The sequence below is a fragment of the Protopterus annectens genome, chromosome 3.part0 (genome assembly GCF_019279795.1).
Source record: "Protopterus annectens isolate FY-2018-M chromosome 3.part0, PAN1.0, whole genome shotgun sequence".
In the NCBI taxonomy this organism is placed as follows: Eukaryota; Metazoa; Chordata; order Ceratodontiformes; family Protopteridae; genus Protopterus; species Protopterus annectens.
The window spans coordinates 373,354,352-373,376,318 of NC_056731.1; the positions used below are offsets into that span (position 1 = coordinate 373,354,352).

The 21,967-nt window shown below is 43.5% G+C and overlaps 1 protein-coding gene across 1 annotated transcript in view; it reads right to left on the reverse strand.

Moving 5' to 3' along the window:
- LANCL2 (LanC like 2) overlaps nucleotides 1–21,967 on the reverse strand; it is a 543,796-nt gene that overhangs the window by 363,575 nt on the left and 158,254 nt on the right. Inside the window, exon 4 of the mRNA XM_044064819.1 lies at nucleotides 6,116–6,263. Within this exon, the coding sequence (XP_043920754.1) occupies nucleotides 6,116–6,263 (148 nt within the window). The remainder of the gene's footprint in view (nucleotides 1–6,115; nucleotides 6,264–21,967) is intronic.

Below are 21,967 nucleotides of genomic sequence, written 5' to 3' on the forward strand. Positions count from 1 at the left end.
AGAGTATAGAGGTAAGTTATAATGCTTGGCAAATGTATGCACAGAGGTCCAAGTAGCAGCCTCTATAATGTCTTTGGTAGCCACTCCTCGTAAGAAAGCTGTGGTAGTGGCTGTAGCCCTTGTGGAGTGAGGCCTGATGTTCTCTGGAGTTTTCTTTCCATGGTAGGAGTAACAAAATCTAATGCAATTTCCTATCCATTTGGAGATTGTCTGTTTAGAAATTGGTTTCCTTCCTTTCCTGTTGCATATGCTACCAGAAGCTGGTCAGTTTTTCTATTGTTTTTTGTCCTGTCCAGGTAGTAGCGTAATTGTCTGTGTACATCCAAGGTATGTAAGAGCCTTTCTCCCCTGTTCTGTGGGTTGGGAAGAATGTAGGAAGGTGGATAGCCTGATTTAAAGAGACTCTGGATACCACCTTAGGCATAAATGTAGGATTTGTTCTCATGGACACTCTATCTTGATGGAAGATTAGGAAGGGTTGCACTGCCATTAATGCCTGTAGTTCAGAGACCCTTCTTGCTGAAGTTATTGCCAGCAGGAAAGCAGTCTTCCAGGATAAGTATTGTAATTCTGCTGTTGCTGCTGGTTCGAAAGGAGGAAGAGTCAGTTTTTCTAGCACAAAGTTCAAGTCCCATGCTGGCAATGGAGGTTTCCTGGGAGGTTTTACATTGTTAATTCTTCCCAGAAACTGTCTGAGCAGAGGATGCGAGAAGACAGGAGGATCCAAGCTGTATTCTGCTGAAATAGCTGATGCATGTATCTTGATGGAAGAATAGGACAGGCCTGTATGGAAGAGCTCCGCCAAGTACTCCAGGATGTTGGCCATGTTCACCAGTGTCACATCTTGCCCCTTTGCAGCACTCCAGATGAGATATCTTTTCCATTTTGCTGCATAATTCTTTCTTGTTGAAGGTCTACGAGCCTCCAGGATTATGTCTTTAACCCTTTGGGATAAATTTGGGTTAATTGCTGTTATGTAATGTTCCAGGCAGTTAGCTGCAGAGTTTTTAGGTTTGGATGCAGGATGTTGTAGTTGTTCTGTGTTAGCAGTAATGGGATCAGGGGCAGTGTCCATATTTGTTCCCAGGACATGCTCCTCAGCAGTGGATACCAATGTTGTCTTGGCCAGTCTGGGGCTATCAGAATGATCCTCGGACGTTCCTCTTTGATCTTCAGAAGCACCTTGTGCATCAAAGGAAGTGGTGGGAATGCGTATGCTGTCAGGCCTTTCCAACTGAAAGATAGGGAGTCCACCTTCCAAGCAAGTGGGTGGTAAGTCCTTGTGCAGAATTTCTTCAACTGGTGATTGAATGGGGATGCAAACAAGTCTATTTGTGGTAATCCCCATTCTCTTGTGATGGTTTTGAAGATGTCCGGATGCAGCATCCATTCGTGAGCATCTGTTGTAGTTCTGCTTAATATGTCTGCTAGAATGTTTTCCTTCCCTGATACATAAATTGCCTGTAACTGAATGTTGTAGCTCAGAGCCACATCCCATAGGTCCAGTGCCAGCCGGCATAGAGGGTATGAGTGTGTGCCTCCCTGTTTGTTGATGTACCACATAACTGTGGTGTTGTCTGTCCTTATCATCAACTGGCCTTCTTGGAGAAAAGGTCTGAATGCCTGGATTGCCAATTTTACTGCCATCATTTCTTTTAGATTTATGTGCAGATGCAGCTGGTCTTGAGTCCATAGGCCTTGAATGCACTTGCCCATCATGTGTGCCCCCCAACCGAGGTCTGAGGCATCTGTCGTGATGGTTTGTCTTGGTTGACTTTTGCAGAAGGGGAATCCTGTGTTTGATTGGCAGGCCTGAGCCCACCATAGGAACTCTTGCTTCAGGCATGGGATCATTGGAATTTTGGTTTCTAGGCTGTGCTTGTGCTGGGACCACAAATTCTTTAGGTACCACTGTAGCTTTCTCATATGCAGCCTGGCATGAGGGACCAGTATTATGCAGGATGCCATGAAGCCTAGAGCTTGTAGCACTTTTCTTGCAGTTAGATGGTTCTGCTTTGTTAATGCCAAGAAGTATAGAGGAAGTTGCTCTTTCTTTTCTGCAGTTAGAAATGCCATTTGTTTTGATGTGTCCAGTTCTGCACCCAGAAAGGTTATTCTTTGGGATGGAATCAGCCTTGACTTTTTTGTATTGACTGTATATCCCAGGCTTGCAGCAGGTAGATGACTCTTTGTAAGTCTTCTGTTAGTTTGTTTTTGTTGTCCGCTTGTATCAGGCAGTTGTCCAGGTAGGGATAGATTTGAATCCCCTGAAGTCTGCAATGAGCGATTACTGATGCCAGGCATTTCATGAACACTCTGGGCGCAGTAGATAAGCCAAAGGGCAATGCTGAGAATTGATAATGCTCTGATCCTGCAAGAAATCTGAGGTATCTTCTGCAAATTGGTCTTATGGGGACGTGCAGGTATGCCTCCTTGAGATCTAGAGTTACCAGCCAAGACTCCTTGCCCAGCATGGGAAGAAGCTGCTGTAGGGTCAGCATTTTGAATTTTGGAACAATGAGGAATGTGTTTAATGCGGACAGGTCTAGAATAGGCCTCCATTTGTTTTCTTTTCTTGGTACCAGGAAGAGTCTGGAGTAAAATCCCTTCCTTTGCTCCATAGATGGTACCTTTTCCACAGCTCTCATTCTTAATAATTGAGATATTTGTTTTAGAGCTTCTGTCCTTTGAGTAGGTGGCAGGTTTGGCATTCCTCTCTTTCCTGGTAGAGTATGGAAATGGAACCTGTAACCTTGGTCTATAGTTTGCAAAATCCATTTTTCTCTTGTAATGCAGTGCCAGTTTCTTGAAAATAAGGTTAGCTTTCCGCCTTAGGGTGCTTCTAGTTGTTCCCTGGTAGGCGGTGCCACCGCCAAGTCACTGTGATTGAGTTGTTGTAGTGGTGGTGGCTGTATCCGTGCCTCGTTGGTTGTTACCCTGCCACTGGCGACCCCTGTAGGCACCCCTGGATTGGTTTCTGCCTCTAGAGCCTATTCCTGCCTCTTTGTGCCTTAGAGGAGTCCGGAAAGGACCAATTCTTGGAGGGCCAGTTCCTGCTAAACCTTGGAGGTTGAACTTGTAAGAAATCTTTCACTGTTTGCACAGATTTTGCTTTCTCTTCCATCTTTTTTAGTACCTGCTGTGCAGGGGAACCAAATAAATTGACCTTGTCCATAGTTGCATCCAAAAGCTTAGATTTGACATGGTCTGGTAATGCCTGTTCTTTCAACCATGCATGCCTCCTGATAAATGTGCCAGTCATGGCTGATCTAAAGGAAGCCTCCAGTGCATCACAGCCACATTTTAAAGAATGGTTACTAACCTGCTGTATGTTATGTACCATTTCTTGAACATACTTTTTATCTAAAGATTCTTCAGAGGACAGCTTTTTAGTCAACTGGTCAAGCATAAACTCTTGATATTGAATCATATGAAATTGGCAGTTCAAAGCTCTAGCTGACAAAGTTGCAGAGGTGTAAACTTTTTTACCCCATCTCTCTAAGGACCTGGATTCCCTTTCAGAGGGGAGGGGGTTTTTAGAAGAAGTAGCTGCTACAGCTTTAGGACCCTGGGAGATAGTCTCTGGATCTGCAAAAGGAGCCTTATATAAGTGGTGATGAGTGTCCGGGACCCTGTAGTACCTATCGGGCTTAGCAGGAGCCGGAGGTAAAGAATCAGGAGCAGTGCAAGCATCATTAAATGCATCATCAACAACAGAAAGAACTGGAGGTATAGCTAAAGGCCTATGCTGTGGCAAATGTAGGAAGGTCCTAAGCCTTTTTCTAGAGTCTGAGAAATCTTGGCCCTGCCACTGAAATTGTTCCCTCATAGCATGCAAGGTTTCCCCAAAGGAAAATTCCTCAGGAGGAGAGGCTGAAGGGATAGACTCCTCAGCATCAGAGTCTTCGTAAGGAGAATAAGAAGCCTCAGGAGGGTCTGTATGTTCTGAGTCATCAGAGGAATCATCTGTGGATACTGGCTCAGGGGGCTCTGCTCTAGGCCTCTTTTCTGGAGGAGGGAGAGAGGCCCTGTCTGGATGAGGCTGGGCTCCACGAATTAAAGAGATGAGATCCTCAGCCAAAGAAAGCATATGGGAGCTGGTGCTGGGCCTGTGAGAGGGGGGCTTGGCAGGCACAGGTTTTGATGCTTTGGCTGCTTTAGCCCTGGCAAAGGCCTTAATAGACATAGCTGGAGGAGGCCTAGCAGCTCCACATGCAGGGGTAGAGATATCCAGGGGAATGGTGTCTGATAAATCCTGTGAAACCGCAACAGAAGGTTGGGTTTCAGAAGCCGTTTCTACCAGGTTAGAAGAGGCCTCGGTAGAAGGCAAGTTATCGGCTGAAGAAAGAACCGCTTGCTCGGTTTCGGCCGAAACCGAGACACTCGTGGTTTGCTTAACCGCGGTTTCGGCCGAAACCGCGGACCGCGAGTGTCGGTCCTTTTCTTTGCGTTTTTTGGTTATTTGCGTAGTCGGAGGATCCGACGGCATAATGTAGGCAAAATCGGAGCCGAAAATCTGTTCAGCAAAGTCCGAGCGACGTCTAAGCGTCCGCCGGTTAAAAGAAGCACAGGCTAGACAAGCTGCTACGTCGTGGTCTGGGCCTAAACAATGTATGCAATAGGAGTGGAAATCTTTATGAGGTATTTGTTTCCCACAAGATAAACAGTAATTAACTTTCTCTGACATCGGCTGAGGCAAGAAAGAGTCCCCAATGGGGTACTTAGCTTTATAGAAGTCTTCGAAGTAGTATTCGGTAGTAGTAATCTCTGGATCTGACCGACCGGCACTTGCGAACAGCTTCTGCTTCGGGCGCCATGCGGCAAGAAAGACTGGGGAAAATGGCGTCGGCTGATGCCTTTATACCCGAATAACTGCCGCAATGACGTCGGGTGAAGTGCAACACCAGCCGAAGCCAGACCCAGACTTTGGAATCCGGCCGACCGAAGGGCTGCCTGACGACAGGACAACCCATTTGTAAAGACTGCAGATGCATCCTTGAAGGACATCTACTAAAGCACCAATACACTGAGCCAACACTTCCTGGAATTTATTAATTACAGTGTCCTGGACCAGCTCATTCTGACCCCCACTAGGGGAAGCAACATCCTTGACCTGGTTATTACTAACATGGGCGACCATTGCTCTACACCAATAGTCAATCTCTCCTTGGTCATATCAGACCATAAAGTAATCATCATGGAAATCCCCCCCGCAAAGGTAACCACCTTGAAAAACTTCTCCAAAGCTGACTTTGGACTCCTAGAAACAGAGGTGGCTAATTTCTTTTTTCCCTTCTGGAGGTTGGAATCATGGGCTCAGAGGAGCCACCAATGGGAAGGGGGTACTCCCAATGGGAGAAAGTAATCTACCACCCAGTCCTAGACAACTGGCCTGCTCCCTACTGCCTAACTCCTACTAGGAAAACGAGAGCTTATGGGGGGATTCCCAGGCAGGAATTAATAGACATTAGGCTTCTCACCTATCCCAGGAATACATCATTCCACTGAAACAAATAGGCTAACTAGGCGAAGGTGGAGAAGACATCAGGGCAAGGTCTTGGGAAGCAAGAATAACAAAAATTAGATTGCAAAACTATTTTGAAATACATGCCAGATAGGAATTTCTAGGACACAATTAGCCAATGAATTCCTTCAGAATGGGAGAGTCATTTGATCAAATGTGTTCCCTTTTGCCTTCTTGAACATAAGTGGAACTCAATGTGTCACGTTTATGAAGACTTTGCACTACTCTATGGTGGTAATGACTTCAAAAAGACAGTGGTGCTGGCCTGCAGACTGGGATATCCTACTGCACAGTAAGGCAACATCACATCTAACACTGCTGAACACAAGTCCAACTCCTAGGAAAATTGCTACAGAGACCATCCCTGAGCAAAGTTAACAAAATAAACAATTCAGTGAAGCAAGTGTATAGTGATCAATATATTTTTAAAATACTTAAACAATGACTCAACTGATAACTGCATCCTCTCTGCATCAGTAGGAAAGCATTTCAGAAAAATGCCTATAAAATAAAGGCTAGCAATAGAATTAAAATCATACTATGCTTATTTTTTTAGTACTTAACTTAAAATGCCTGATATCACCAGCTTACCTCTTTAATAGTGGACTGAGGCACTGTTTCTGGTCCAATCTCTGCATTCACGTAAAGCAAGGCAAACAAATAGCCTGTTCTTCCAAAAAGCAGCTCATCAGGAAGATCAGAGTCTAAACTCACTACTGTTCTTTGCAACTGGAGAAGTCTGGAGAAAGGGAAAAAACAGATGGAATTAACATACACACACACACACACACACACACACATATATGTGTGTGTATATTATAAACACACACAGACACACAAACAAATATATCTCATAGTCCTCAATCATGTAGAATTTCAGATGTTACATATAAAAAAATTATCTCAAACCAGTCCATTTTTCAGCAAACTTTCCATTTTTTCTGCAACAATTGTCAGCACTAGAAATTCACTTCAAATATTCTGAAAAAAAGTGCATCACTATAAGAAAGACAATGAAGCTCATCTTAATGAGTTAGTACATTAAACACATATAAACACATATAATTAGTTCAAAATGTCTTAAAAGTTTTATGATCTCCAAGGACAAACACCCACAAGTAGAAAAACTAATGCTTTAGAGCAAATCCAAACATACATAAAAGTTTCCCAGCAAAGATGCATTGTCATTAGATTTACAATCTTCCCAGTTTTCTGAGGGGATTCCAAAGAGAACTGAAGATGATCATCGTCAGCATCCTGTCACACTGGAGAATCAAACTGTTCCACTTAAATTGCTGTCCAGGGAAAGATCCGACAAAAGACAACCTTTGTACCTTTTTAGAAAAAAAAAGTGAACATACAGTATCACACTGGTAAGTTGCAAAGTGTTTCCGGAGGACATACATCTGAGAACATTTCCTGGTCAGCTGTGCTTTAGAACTACATGGTTGAGTGAGTACACATGTGGCAGGTTGGCTTCTTTCACTACTCTTTTAAGAAGTCGAACAGTCAGCAACATAATTTCAGTAAATTGAACAATGTCTGCGCTGGCACTACAATGTGAACCAAATGACTGGCTAATAAAATATTGATGCCTACTCTGAAAAAACATAATGGCAGCGGTGTACTACTAGTAAACAATTACAGACTGCTGCTGTTGCTCTGCAGATTCTTTTATCATAAAAGTTTATATATCTCCCTGGTTTCAAACATGATAGCAGTCTGAAATGTCGGGACCTGGGCTAGCAAATTCCATAATATTAACAATGAATGGCTGAAAAAATAGGCTTACATATACTAAGATAGCCACTGCTTAGAATACTCCCTTTTGTCGGAGGCATGGCGATCTCAGAGTTGGTATATACAAGTTCAGTGGATGTAGGGGGCAAGCCCTCCACTTTGAGGGTGCAGGCCGGACTGCTCCACTTGCAAAAAAAAAAAAAAAAAAAAAAAAATTTTAAGGAGAACAGCAATGTTTGATATTTGCTCTTCTCTTTTAAGTTTTAGTCTTTTTTTTTTTGGTGTGTCAGCAATTATGCATTATGAGTGCCGACATTTCACTAGGGACCTTTCAGTCATCATCAGTTTACCTTCATAATGTCGAAAGCGCATCCTGGAATGTGCACATACACAAACTGTTTTCGTGAATACTGTCCTACCGACTTGTCTAAATGTCAAACAAAACAGTGAACGCCGACATTTCCGACTGCTCCACACCTGAAACAAGTGCTACTATGGATCAAAAAGGGGGTGAGACTGTTACTCGGAATATCGGCGTTCGCGGTTTTGAGAAGTCGCAACCTGGAGTTCACGGAAGCTGTTTCGGGGATGTGCTTGTCGAAATTATGAAGGTAAACCATCGGGGATGTGCTTGTCGAAATTATGAAGGTAAACCATCATCAACAATGCAGGATGGAATAGCACTAAAACCAGAGCCAATTATGACAACTCTGGTTTCCTTTCCATGCGGAACATCACATTTGACGTTCTATCTACACCTTAGAGACGGGTTGTACTTTTCCTCCATAACATGGTAGTGTCCATTATAGCTCTTGGAATATGTCAATATTCTATCACCCTCCTTCCTTCCCCATCTTAAACATAACTTATCATGCTTTTTACATTCCTGAGTTTTACTCTGTTCTGCTTTATCTTGCTTTTTGCCAAAGTTTCTAAAAAAGTATTTTTTTTTTTTTACAAAAATCTAATACTTCTAGTCCCAAATCAGCAGTCTTGTTTAGCTTGTTATATTACTGATTAGCTAAACCATATAAAGACCACGAAAATCTTTCACTGTATTCAGTCTAATACAGATGCACCTATTAAAAGACTTCTCTGTGAAAAATCGCTACTGTAAATAAAATCTTTGTTTAATAATCCAGCTTCATGGCATACAGGAATGAAACCCTGACTATGATCCTGATAACCATATGTTTGATGGGCACCATGGGCATTTGAGGGACTGGGGGTGGGGTGAGCATCAGCAGTAATGCCTCCTCATTTATTTTGTGGGAAGGAAGACTACTAGGCCCACAGCGCCAGTGACAACTACTGGTGAGTGGGTGTAGCAACTACCTTTAATGGCCTCACTTGCAACAGTCAGCTCCCTGCTAACTCAGGATACAAGATACACACACACACACCCCCTACCTGCCTCCCTCGCTCTAACACACACACACACACACACACACACACACACACACACACACACACACACACACACACACACACACACACACACACACACACACACACACACACACACACACACACACACACACACACACACACACACACACACACATCCCTACCTGCGCCCCCCCCTCACACACACACACACACACGCACACACCCCTACCTGCCTCCCTCCCTCTTAATACACACACGGCTGAACTTCTGTTTTTGGGCTGCCAAAAATTATCCTGCTCTGTTAACCCAGTGTTTTAGAATCTGATTAGCTGCTATACCACACACACACACACACACACACACACACACACACACACACCTACCTGCCTCCCTCTTTCACACAAAGACATACGTGATACCGCTCAACCTAGTGAGCTCAAGAAATATGGAAAAAGGCTGTCATAATGGGGAAAGGCCAAACCTAAGGACACATTTTAAATATTGCTCCTATAAACTTATGAAGTTGATAAGTTTTGCATTAGTACAAATTTTGTGAAGCATATGAAATCTAAAGCTCAAATGTCTGCCATTGTTTTCTGACTTCAGTCCTCAATGATATGTCAGGGATTTGCCAGTAAAACACCATTTTATGAGAAACAGACCAAAGAAGGCAAAAACAAGGACATTCTGCTAAATTCTGGACAGTGGATAGCTACTCACATGCACCGTTTCTTATTCCAGCCTTGATTAAAAAAAAACAAAAAAAACCTTCAGGGTCTTTGAACAAGATTGTCCAGTTCGTCAGCTCTGCAATAATTTCTACTAGCTGGCAAAAGGGAGAGAAAGCAGATCCTTATACACACAACATAAATCCAGGACCTGTCTTAGTTGGGAGGGAACCAGTTGTTTACAATTTCCCTCTAAGTTCTAACTGCTGGCAGAAAACACAGGGCAAGTGAGCAGCTTCTCAGCATCAGCCACAAACATGGAAGCTGTTTCTTCTTCTTTTTCTTCTCCAAAAATTAAAGGCAAGCAGCACCTTAGCCACACACTCAAATTAAGTTGCTCAGCCGCAAACAGGGAAGTTTCTTTCTTGTCTTTTAATAAACTGTAGATGAGCAGTGCAACTTTTCTTTGTTTATTTACATGGTTGGTTGTGAATGATGCCTGAAATTCAGGTGGGTGCAAGTGAGCTTGCGGACCTCTAGAATTTATCGCACAGACCCCAGTTTCAGAAACACTGTCTGAACAACTTAGCTGCTGCTGTCCCAAAACGATTTTGGTTATCCAGAGTAGCATCCAAATGTTTGGCTTTAATATCATCAGTCAAGGAGTGAAGGCAAAGCGAAGAATAACTCCTCATAAAAATACCTAAGGTAGCAGCCCTGAAAGAGGCTTCAACGGAATCATGACTGCATTTTATGGAGTGACGAGCGGCCCATAAAGTAGACGCAAGCAAGGAAAGAGCTGAAGCTTTCCCTTCTGAATCAGGCAAATCAAACACAACCTTAGCTACCTGAGAAAGGAGAGTTGTGGCATATCTAGTCATGTGGGTTTGGTAATTAATAGCCTAAAAAGACAAGGTGGCAGTAGTACACACCTTCTTACCCAATCTCTCCATAGCTCTACTATCTTTATATGAAGAAGCTTAGAGGAGGGCAAAAGTTTACAGGGCTTATCTGTAGAAACTGAAACTACAGAAGGATCAGCAAAAGGATACTTGAACAAAAACTTGCAGTCCTCTAGCACCTTGCACAATCTATCATGTTTCTTAGGAGCAGGGGCTGACAGTCTGGAGCTAAAGAAGCATGAGACAAACGTGTCCAAGAGAGAGGCCAAAGCAGGAGGAACTGCAGATGGCTTAGGTGATTCCAGTTGTAAAAGCTCATAGTATCTTTTTTGAATATAAAATGCCTGGGAATAGTCTTATTTTAAAATACATCATGCAAGCTACAGTATCCCCAAAGGATAATTTTCAAAAGGGTAATTCAGGCTCAAGGAATTTTCTTCCTCTGAACTATAATCTAGTGGAGAAGGAATTTGAGAGGAGTATTCTTCTCCAGAAACACACGGTGGTGGTGCTGCGGTAGCGTTGTCGCCTCACAGTAAGACGCTGTCCGGTTTGATTCTCAGCTAGAGCGTCTTCTGCGTGGAGACATGCGTGAATGGGCGTACCTTCATTGAAGGTTGTGCGTCAGGCCTGGCAAGCCGGTACGCAAAAATCAACTGCCAATCATTAGTGGACCGGAGTTCCACTGTGGCGACCCCTAACCGGGAAAAGCCGAAAGACAAATTCTTCTCCAGAAACAAAGTCCTCATCAGAGAAATCCGGTTCTCTTGCCCTCTTAACAGCAGTGGAAACCAAGGATGAGGGGCCGATGCCCCCATTGAACAGACCTCGGGTAAAATCTTGCCATTCACACTGGGGATATTTAGCATTTGGGGTTACATGATTCAACCTTTGTTTTTTCATAAAGGATGGTGACTGCACAAATGATCCTTGGCAGTTCGAACCTTGGCAAAATTCAGTACAAGTAATGGGAACCTCTTCCCGGGCTAAGACTTAAGGAATGCACCTAGGCCTCTCGGAAATGATCAACCGTGGCTGCCTTAAACATCCAGAGAAGACATTTGTAAAGTCTCAGAGGACATGCGAGAACTCAAATCCATGCCAGTCACTGAAGGAGTTGTGGCAGTGGAATACAATGCAAACATCGAATGGTCTTCAAGGCTATCACTTCCTTCTACAGAGACATCCGGTGGAGGATGGTCAGCAACAAGACCAGGACTATACTTTACTTTCTTCTTGGGGGACAGCTGTCCCTCAGAGCAGGAGGATTTGGCCATGGTACCCACACTGGTTCTCATGCTGCTGCAGAGAGATTGACCTACTGCCAGCTGTGATATTGAGAAAACAAGAACTTATGTACTCAACATAACATTCGATGTATGTAGTCCATCTCGCCTCACTTTCTTACCCTTGGGTTCGGAGCCGAACTCGGCCACACTCTTGCTCGAAGTCTTCAATTGGCTCGTGGCTAAGAGGTATCCCATGCTGCAACGCGCCTATCCCCAGATCTTGTTTGCTGCAAACTCACATACACACACACATACCAACACGCTGAGAGGAAGAACCAACCCAACTAATCAAAAAGGAGTGCTGAAAACAGAGACTAAACCTCTAGGTCCTCCAGGAGGAGGTAGGTGGGTGGGTTAGTAAGAATGTGAGGCGAGATGGACTACATACATCGAACGGTATGGTGAGTACATAACTTCTTGATGTTATGTAGTCCAATCTCACCTACATTCTTACCCTTTGGACAGTGCCCCTAGCACCTAAACCTTGGGTGGCTCACTGGAAAATACTCCTGAGCACTGTGGAACCAGAGGAAGATTTGCCTCTAGATATCAGATCCAATTTGTAGTGACTAATAAAGGTGTGAGGCGATGCCCATGTGGCTGCAGCACAAATATCATCCATAGACATCCTAGCCTGAAAAGCAGTAGAGGTAGACACCGATTGTGTAGAATGAGCCTTCACTTTAAAGGGTAATTCCTTGCCATTTGAAGTATAAATGAAGGAAATGCAACTAGAAATCCATCTGGACAGAGAGTTACTTTAGAAACTGGAGCCCCAAGTTTATTGTCTGAGAAACAGTTGATCTGATTTCCTAATATCTTTAGTTCTATGTAAATAGAAACGCAATTGTCTGTGAACATCTAGCTAACGAAATTTAAATTCTGCCCTGTTAGAGAATTCAGGGAAAAATACAGGCAGCTCAATGGACTGGTCGAGGTTGACAACCAAGGCAACCTTAGGCATAAAGGAAGGATTAGGTCTCGTGAAATACCAAGTAAGGGGGCCAAACCGATAAAGCTTGGAGTTCAGAGACCTGCCTAGCCGAAGTGATGGCTATCAAAAAGATTGTCTTCCAAGACAAAAATTTAAATGTCACAAGTTGCTGCGGGCCCAAAAGGAGGCAAAGTAAGCCGCTGTAACACAAAATTGAGGTCCCATGGCATTACAGGGCAAAGACTGGAGGTCAAAGTAGCATAGTCCCTTTCAGAAAAGCCCTACAAAGTTTGTGTACCATAAGATTGGGTTCATTAGCAACATGAAATGTGGAAATGGCTGCCAACTGCACTTTGATAGTTGCTGCAGCTGATCCCTGACTGAACAGTTGAAAAAGAAATCCTAAAACTGATGAAATGAGAGCTGTATAGGGATCAATCTGCCTTTCATGAGCCCAAATAGAGAATTTCTTTCACTTACTGAAATAAATCTTCCTAGTAGAAGGCTTGTGGGAAGAAGAAAGAATATGAACCACCTCCGGGGAAAAATCATGAAGCCTGACTAGGGACAGAAATGGTGCAGCCATGATGTCAAATTGAGGGTCTGAATGGAGGGATGGAACTGCCCTGACATTTGAGTCAACAGATCTGGCTCTGGGTCCAGAATCCAAGGATCATCCATTAGATAAGGGTGGAGAAAAGGAAACCAAATCTGACGAGGCCAGTGTGGTGCAATCAGTATAATCTTGCTTTCCAAGGATTGTGCTTTCTGAATAACCTTCGTTATCAGAGGGACTGGCGAGAAGGCATAGAGAAGACCGGCGGGGCCAATCGTGAACCAGAGCGTCCCTGGGTGCCTCCCCCTTCGGCAATCACGTTGGACTTCCCCAGTATGTGCATTGCCACTAGAAAGTGTCGGAAAGATACTGCCCACTGCCACACCCAAAGTGCCTCTCTGCAAAGGGGAGACTACCTGGTTCCTCCCTGTTTGTTCAGATACCATACCACTAACATGTTGTCTGAGTGGATTGCAATTGTCCCATGAGGAAGAAAGCCCTGAAGTGCTTACAATGCTAATATCACCGCTCTTATCTCTAGGACACTGATATGCAAGTGGGTCTCATGCTCTTTCCACGTGCCTTGGACTGTCCTGCCGAGATAATACCCCACACCCGATCTGGGAGGCATCCGTGGTCACCGTGGCAACTGGAGAAGTAAGAACGAAAGGCATGCTTGCGTTGAGATTGCTGGTCTGAAGCCCAGCGCAGATCCTGCTTGCACTTGTCTGTAGTCAGAATAAGTTAGGAGAGTGGGAGATGCTGTAGAGACCATTGGGCAAAAAGAAGCCACTGAAGAAGCTTCATGTGTAGTCTCGCAAGAGGAACTAGCATAATCGTGGCAGCCATGGTCCCTAGTAACTCAAAGACAACATTTGCCTTGACCCTCTTCAATGGTAGAAAAGCATAGACCTGCTGCTGTAAAACCTGAATTCTCTCTTCTGGTAGGAAGGCCCTCATGAGCACAGTGCCTAATTTAATAATATGTTGCAGGACTTGGAACAATCTGTTAATGACAACATTAACAGAAAGCATAACAAGTTGTTACGTGATATACAAGCTTATGAGACAAATACTGCATTTACGAATTTTGTTTCTTTTGGCAAATATAATAGAGCTCACAATGGGGGCCACCAGTCTACAGTTCAAAGGAAAGTTAATGCAACTAATGATGTTGAAGCTGGTACTAGCAGTAAATGGTCCAGCTCCTTTGATAGAAACAATCCATCTTTGAAATCAAATATAGAACCATGCTTATTGAATAGCAGTAGGCATATTCATGTTAACAGTATTCCTGTGAATCCGGATGGTAAATTATCTGCTGATAAGGAAAGTGGTTCTAGATCAGATTCTGACAGTGATAATTGTGTGAGTGTTTCTGAGACTGGGCCTAGTAATAAATCGAATGCTGGACCTAATCATAATACTGGGCCCAAACAATCCACAGCCTCGAGTACCACCTTGAACAAAAAACATTTAAATTCAGCAAAATCTGTGTTAACAAGGAGTCGGACTTTTCTGAACTCCCATTCTTCGGGAGACGAAACTTAGATTCAAATTCTGGTCATTTTAGTGTTATTAATTTGACGGATTATGTTTTTTCTTCAGATGAAATTAATGTTCTTAGTTTGGGACTAAACTTTGTTCCTCATTCAAGGGCTAATTATGTAAAAACTGTTGTGGATGTCAAAAAATATGTAAGAAAATTGAATTTACAATATCTGTTACATGATATGTCTACAACCAACAAAGTATTTGTTAAACCTTCAAATTTTTGTCCCAAGTTGCACCACACCCTGAACACTTTTGAGGAAATATGCATACAAGACATAGATGTCATGCTTAATAGCAAACGTAAATGTAATTACAATCTTACAGTTTCAGAAAACAAAGCTTTGAAAAAGTTAAAAGATTTGTGTAGTAAATATAGGTTTATGAAAAGTGATAAGGGTAATAACATAGCTGTGATGACTAGAGAAGACTACAGTGAAGGTGTTTTGAAACTTTTAAATAACAGGGATGAATATGTTACTATTTCACTGTTAGAGATTCATAAGCGTCAGCGTATCATACATTCATATTTGTATGAAGCCCTAATGGAGGGTGACATTAGTCATGAATTATATGAATTTTGTGTGATAGATCAACCACGCATTGGGGTTTTTTTTGGGATTCCAAAATCTCATAAATCCTTGGTCAATCCACCTTTCAGACCAATTGTGTCTTCATCCCATTCAATAACTGAAGGATTGGCTTTGGTCATCGATGCCTTGTTGGGACCCACCATTTATAAGGAAAAGTCATATTTACGGGATTCCTGGCATTTTTTAAATAAATTAAATGCATTCCTTTCTACTTTTAGTTTCCATCCAAATAAACATTCAATGCTTACTGTAGACGTGGTGTCATTATATACCTGCATTCCTCAAGACCTGGGCATTGAGGCGGTACAGAATTTTTTATCTAACCATTACAATGGTTTTTCTACAAATACTGTTTGTTTAATTTGTAGATTTTTAGAAATTATTTTAGAAAATAATTTTTTTCTGTTCGAAAAAACCTATTATAGACAAAAAAAAGGAGCAGCAATGGGGTCCCCAGCTGCTCCTGCGTATGCCAACGTCGTCATGGCAATGTGGGAACGTCAATTCATGCCATTGCTGACTGACAAATTTAAAATTGTATTTTTTTGTCGTTTTATTGATGATTTATTTTTTATTTTAGATCAAAGTGATGTTAACAACGAAGAGTTTTGTAGTTATATCAATTCTTTATCATCTTATATTAAATTTGTTATTGGGGGTAAAGGTACCAAAGTTGATTTTCTTGATGTTAATTTAAGATGGGATTTTGATGAGAGTAGGATTCATAGTACCATTCACAGGAAGAAAACTTTCAGTAATGGTTACCTTCATTACAAAAGCGGTCATCCGACACATGTCATTGCTAACATTCCCAAAGGGCAATTCATTAGAGCTAGTCGAATGACATCAAAGGAATCTGATGTCATTGATGAGTTTTGTTTCATCAATTCCTTATTTTCCAACAGAGGTTTTCCTATAGCACAGTTGGAGCAAATAGCGGATGATGTCCTTTTGAGACGTAACACTGATTTTCCACCTTTATTAAATTTATCTGGTGAAGGTATTAAGTCATGTGATAGTACAACAAAAAGCATTTGGACCAATAATATGATTTGTAGCCTTGGAATGAATTCAGACAGTAAGCATATTAAAAATATCATCACAAAAAATTGGCAAATAATCAAAGGCAATGCTGAAATGTTTGGCATTTTAGGTAAAAAAACAGTATTTGTTCATAGAAATGATAAGAATCTAAAGAACATATTAGTACAACATAAAAATGTTAAATCAAGTGTTGAAACAGTAAAGAAGGGAATGCATTGTTGCAATGGTTGCAATATGTGCAGGTACATTTCAGTGGGTCCATATATCACAGTTTCTACTTCAGAAAAAATTTTTGCACTGCCAGGTTATGTCAATTGTCGGAGTGCAGGTATAGTTTACATTGCTCTTTGTTCCTCATGTCCTGCATTTTATGTGGGCATGACGACCAGAGAATTAAGAACACGCATTAGAGAACATTTATATTGTATTAAAACAAAGGATGATAAGAATGCTCTTTTTAAGCATTCGCAAATGTGTAGGTTTTTCCATAAGTTTTTATTTTCTATTTTAGAAGTATGTCATAAAGATTTGAGGGAAGGGGATTTCAAAAATTCATTGTTATGTAAGGAAGCTGAGTGGCAAATAAAATTAAAGGCAGACCAGTCACCAGGACTTAATGAGTCAATTAATATGAAATGTTTTTTAAAAAATCAAAAATTAAAAATAGATAAAAGCAATGATTTAATCTGTTTACATATTTTGTAAAATATTTTATTTTTTTGAATATATATATATTTTTTTAAGTAAAAGGTATAATATTGTATTAATTGAGTAATTAACATCAATTATGTTGTGTTAATTATATTTGTATTTAAGTAGGTTGTATGGTGGTGTATTTTATTCTGAAGAAGTCTACGGATGAAAGCGGAAATAAAAAATTGTGTTACGCTATTTCTTGGTGGTTTTGGTCGCATTTGAGTTCACAGTAGCTGCTTTTTGCCTTTTTGTACATTTTTACTTGTTGGAGCTTTGGTATTTTGTTTTTTAACAGTGCCTAATTCAGCGCTGATAAAGGTAACATGCTGCGAGGGCAACAAGACAGACTTTTCCCAATTCAGAGTAATTCCCAGACTTTTGCACAGCGCAATAGCTGCGTCCCTGGTCTGTAGCAGTAGATGCCTGGTGGTGGCAGACAGCAGCAAGTCTTCCAGGTATGGAAACACTTGGAATCCCTGACGTCTCAAGTGAGCCATTACCACTGCCATGTATTTGGTGAACACCCAGGGGGCTGTGGTGAGACCAAAGGGCAGGGCGCGAAACTGAAAATGACTGGCTCCCAGCCGGAAGCGTAAGAGACTTCTGGATGCCCTGTCCATCTTGATATGTTAGTAAGCATCCTTGAGGTCAATGGAGCACATCCACACATCTTTCCCTAATAACGGGAGAATTGACTGTAACGTGACCATGTGGAACTTGGATTTCCCTACAAGAAGGTTCAAACGGCTGAGATCCAAGATGGGTCTCAGGTCCTCTGTTCTTTTCAGCACCAAAAAGAATCTGGAGTAAGTCCCTAATCCTACTTGGTCTGAGGGGACAGGCTGGATGGCTCCCTTTAACAGCAACTTTTGTACTTCTAAAGTTGTGGAATCCCTTTGACTGGGTGGAACGTCTGGGATTCTTTTGTTTGAGGGGGGATAAGAAAGAAGGGGAATATGATAACCTCTGGAAATTATCTTTAATACCCACTCATCTCGGGTGATGTCTCGCCAGGCTTCTGGGTATAGAGAAATGCGACCCCCAACTGGCTCCTGAGCCGCACAGTCTGGCCTCCCCTCAGGAGCACTGGTAGGGAGAACCACAAAAGGAACCGTGGTCCCCCTGGTTACGCGGGCCTCCTCTGCCTCTACGGCAGTGTCTTTTCACCCCCCTCCTCTGCCTCTGGAGGGGGAATCACTGTGTGCGTCGTGAAAAAACCTCTGCAACTTTCTGAACCACATTTTTTCACCCTTCTGGCCCTTGGGGTAAGGTCTAGAAGGCATGGAAAAATGGACTCCCACGGCAGACAGGGTTTTTCCTTCCTGCTCGCACCTAGTGATAGAGTGTCCTTCACCTTGGTTCCAAATAAGGATGAACCGTCAAAGGGGACGTTGGTGAAAGTAGACCTGAAGGCCTCCGCGAAGTTGCACAGGTACATCCAGGAGCGTCTCCTAAGAGAGACTCCAGAACCCGCAGCCCAACTCGCTCAGTCGGCTGCGTAAGAGATCAGCCTCATGGAGGAGTTGGTAATAGAATTTAGGGGAGACATCTGAGCACTGACCTTCTGAGCCACAGCATCAGAAACGTTACCCTGTAGAGAATCTCCCAGGTCTTTTAGGAGATCTCTCTGGAGCCGTGTAAAATGTGATAAATAGTTCAGCGACCACAGTGTAAAGGTCGTTGAAGAGAACACATGCTTCCCATACCTGTCCATAGCCTTAGACTCCTTGTTAGGGGGATGGATGGTAAATGAAGTTTCTGCAAGTTCCTTCTTGGTGCCTGCTGCCACCACCATGGCATCTACTGGAACGCCTTTCGTAAGAAATTATCTGTCCGGGGGAGCGGACAAAAACTTGTTGGGTCTCCTAGGGACCGGTTCCACAGTGTTTGGAGTTTCCCACATCTTTTGACAAACAAGGTCCAGGAGCTCGAACGGGGGGAGAAACTCAAGAGGTGGAGGGCTGAGACCCAAAGGCTTTCAGGAACACCAACTCCTCCTCAGAAGGGGCTTTGGAAGGCCAGTCGCCTCTCTGTCTCAATATTTCCAGGATATCTGAGAAAGAGATATCGTCAGAAGATGACTTGGAGGACCCCTCTGACTCCTCGAGGATGGTGTCAGATGTGAGAGACTCATCTTGGGAGTCAATGTGCTTCCTCTTGCACACTTCTCTTTCTGGGGGCTCCTCAGGTAAAAACTCTGGGGAGGCCTCAGAAAGTTGGGGACCACTCATGGAGGTATCCTGAGGCCTTGGGTCTCCGCTGTCCCTGGAGAGAGGGTGATCTGAGACCGACATCGGTGCTGGAGGGGGAAGAGTGTCAGTGCCATAAGATGCAGCTGACGACCTGGCCAGCACACTCCTCATGACCTCGAAAGCTGATCTCCCCGGCTCTGAAGGTCGACTAACCATGGAAGATACGGTAGTATCCCTCGGACCCGAGGAGATGAGGTCTGAAGCCGATGTTGGGCCCACACTCACCAGAGCCGAAGCACAGAGAGGAAGGCTAGGAGCCGAAGAAGATCGATCAGAGACCTCCCTCTTGGGTCCGACCAGTGAACTGTGAATCCTGGACCCTGTGGACTGTGCCGACGGGGTCAGAGCCGAGATGCCAGAAGGGGCTACTGGAACCAACCTCACGGCGTCTGACGGAACCGACAGCTCTGGCTCTGAAGAAAGGCTCGGAAGAGCAACAGCCAAAGATGAAGGGATGATGGGCTCCGGAGCCGACTGGGCTGGAGTCGAAAGCAATTTAGCCAGCACCGATGACTGGAGCAGTTTCTTCACCACTCTATCGACATTGTCATCGGAAAGGGTCCTAGAGAACCTAGAGGATACGGTCGGGTATCTGGAGCTCCCTGCAGAGGGAGACCTGTGAGTCGGAGAAAACGGTCGAAAAACTGGAGACTGGCTCCGAACTGGAAAATCTGTCTCCAAGAGACTGGGAGCCAATGTCGACATAATAGATGGGCTGCCTTCTGTCGGCCCTGAAGCCAGTGAAGCCAAAGAAGCAACTATAGTTCTGGTGATTTTCTCTAGCAGCTCCAAGGGAACTGACAGAGCCAGAGAGCGTTTCTTTGAGGATTTTTTGTCTGTTCTTTTGTCCGGTTTGGAAGGAGAGGATCTGGAACTAGAAGACCTCTCCAAGTCTTCTTCAAAGGAAGGTTTCAGCAATCCTTTCAAAATAAGCTTGTTCTTCCTCTCTTGCAGCACAACGGGACTGAAAGCATGGCAGAACAAGCAGGATTCTTGGAGATGAATAGCCCCCAAGCAATACACGCACACTGAGTGCACATCAGTCAATGACATCTTATTATTACATTTCACACACTTTTTAAAGTTTGAAGGCCTGTGCTCTTTAGAATCCTTGGACATGCTGACAGAAAAAAACACACACACAGGGAAAAACAGTAGGGACACATTCACCAAAAATAACCAACTATAGAGCACGGGAAACTAGAACCTCTAACTGAAAACGGCCTAGAGACCACAGGATAACCATAGGGAGGACTAGGTCCTCTAAGTTAAACGGGCCTAGCCCAGGGAATAAGCAGGAAAAAAACACCAGAACAGGCACACAACCAGCTAACGGATATACTTCAAAAACACAGAGGAGGACTAGGTCCTCTAACTGAAATGGGCCTAGCCCGTAGACACCAAAAAAGGAATGGGATACCAAGAAAAAAAGGGCCAACAGAACAGGTCACACAACCAGCAGAAGCAATACACACACACAAACTATGAAAATAGCTTTTGGAGCTACAATATTGAGAAATAAATCGAAAAATTACTTGGCCACGGCCAAGAGCGAGACCACGTCCAAGCATACAAGCGGTAAACGAGATCTGGGGATAGGCTCGTTGCAGCATGGGATACCTCATAGCCACAAGCCAATTGAAGACTTCGAGGTAGATTATGGCCGAGTCGGAGCCGAGGTTCAGCTCCGAACCCAAGGGCATGAATGTAGGTGAGATTGGACTACATAACATGATGAGTTTATTCTCATTTATTATCTGCATTTGATTTGGAGGGCGGCCACGGTGGTGCAGTGGTTAGCATTGCCGCCTCACAGCAAGAGGTTCTCCGGTTCGATCCTCGGCTGGGGTGCCTTCTGTGCGGAGTCTGCATGTCCTCCCTGTGGTCGCGTGGGTTTCCTCCGGGTGCTCCGGTTTCCTCCCACATCCCAAAGACATGCTGCAGGTGGATTGGACACTCTAAATTGGCCTTAGGTGTGCGTGTGAGTGTGCCTTCTGTGGAAGGTTGGGCGCTGGGCTGGCAACTCGACACCGTAAAACTCCACTGCCATTCAATGTGCGGACAGGTGATCCGCTGTGGCGACCCCTAACCGGGATAAAGCCGAAAGAAGAAGAAGAAGATCTGCATTTGATTTGGTATCTCTGTAATCTGCACAACTGTTGTTACTCTCCTTCTTGCTGTGTGATATAGCTGAATAGCTGTTATTGTTGACCTCAGTTTGTAGTGAAATCCTTTGTATACTGGCCTGTTTTCTTAGTGAGAGAAAGTGAACAGAACTCGTTTAATCTAGCCAGGGTATTTCTGCATCTGTTATTGTTTAGATAATTGGTCTGGTTTCTGTTCTGTGCCTTAAATAGCCAGCTTTTTAAATCAGATATACCTGTTGCTCTACCTGTTGCAGAGAGGCTGACCTACTGCCAGCTGTGATATTGAGAAAAGATTAGTTTATTCTCATTTATCGTCTGTACTTTTGATTTAATATCTCCACCCTCCCAGTTCTTGTTGTGGACTTTTTGTCTTGGTGGCTTTGAGTTGCCCACCTCTGGTATAAAGTTGATACTGGACACTCCCCTCCAGTCACATTACATCAGCTCATTCTACTGTTAATAGTGAGAACTTAGCAAAGGCCCACCCCTTCAGCTTCTGCATATTGAATTATCTCAATATCAAAAATGTTCCCACCTTTCCTGGAACTAGTGTAGTCCAGATACAGATTTGCTGTATCCAGGATTATTTGTAAGCTTCTGAGTGGTGCTCTTCAAATATTTCCCTTAGATCTGCTAGTTCTCTGCTCTCCTGCACGTTTATTAGCTTATTAGTCTAGCACTT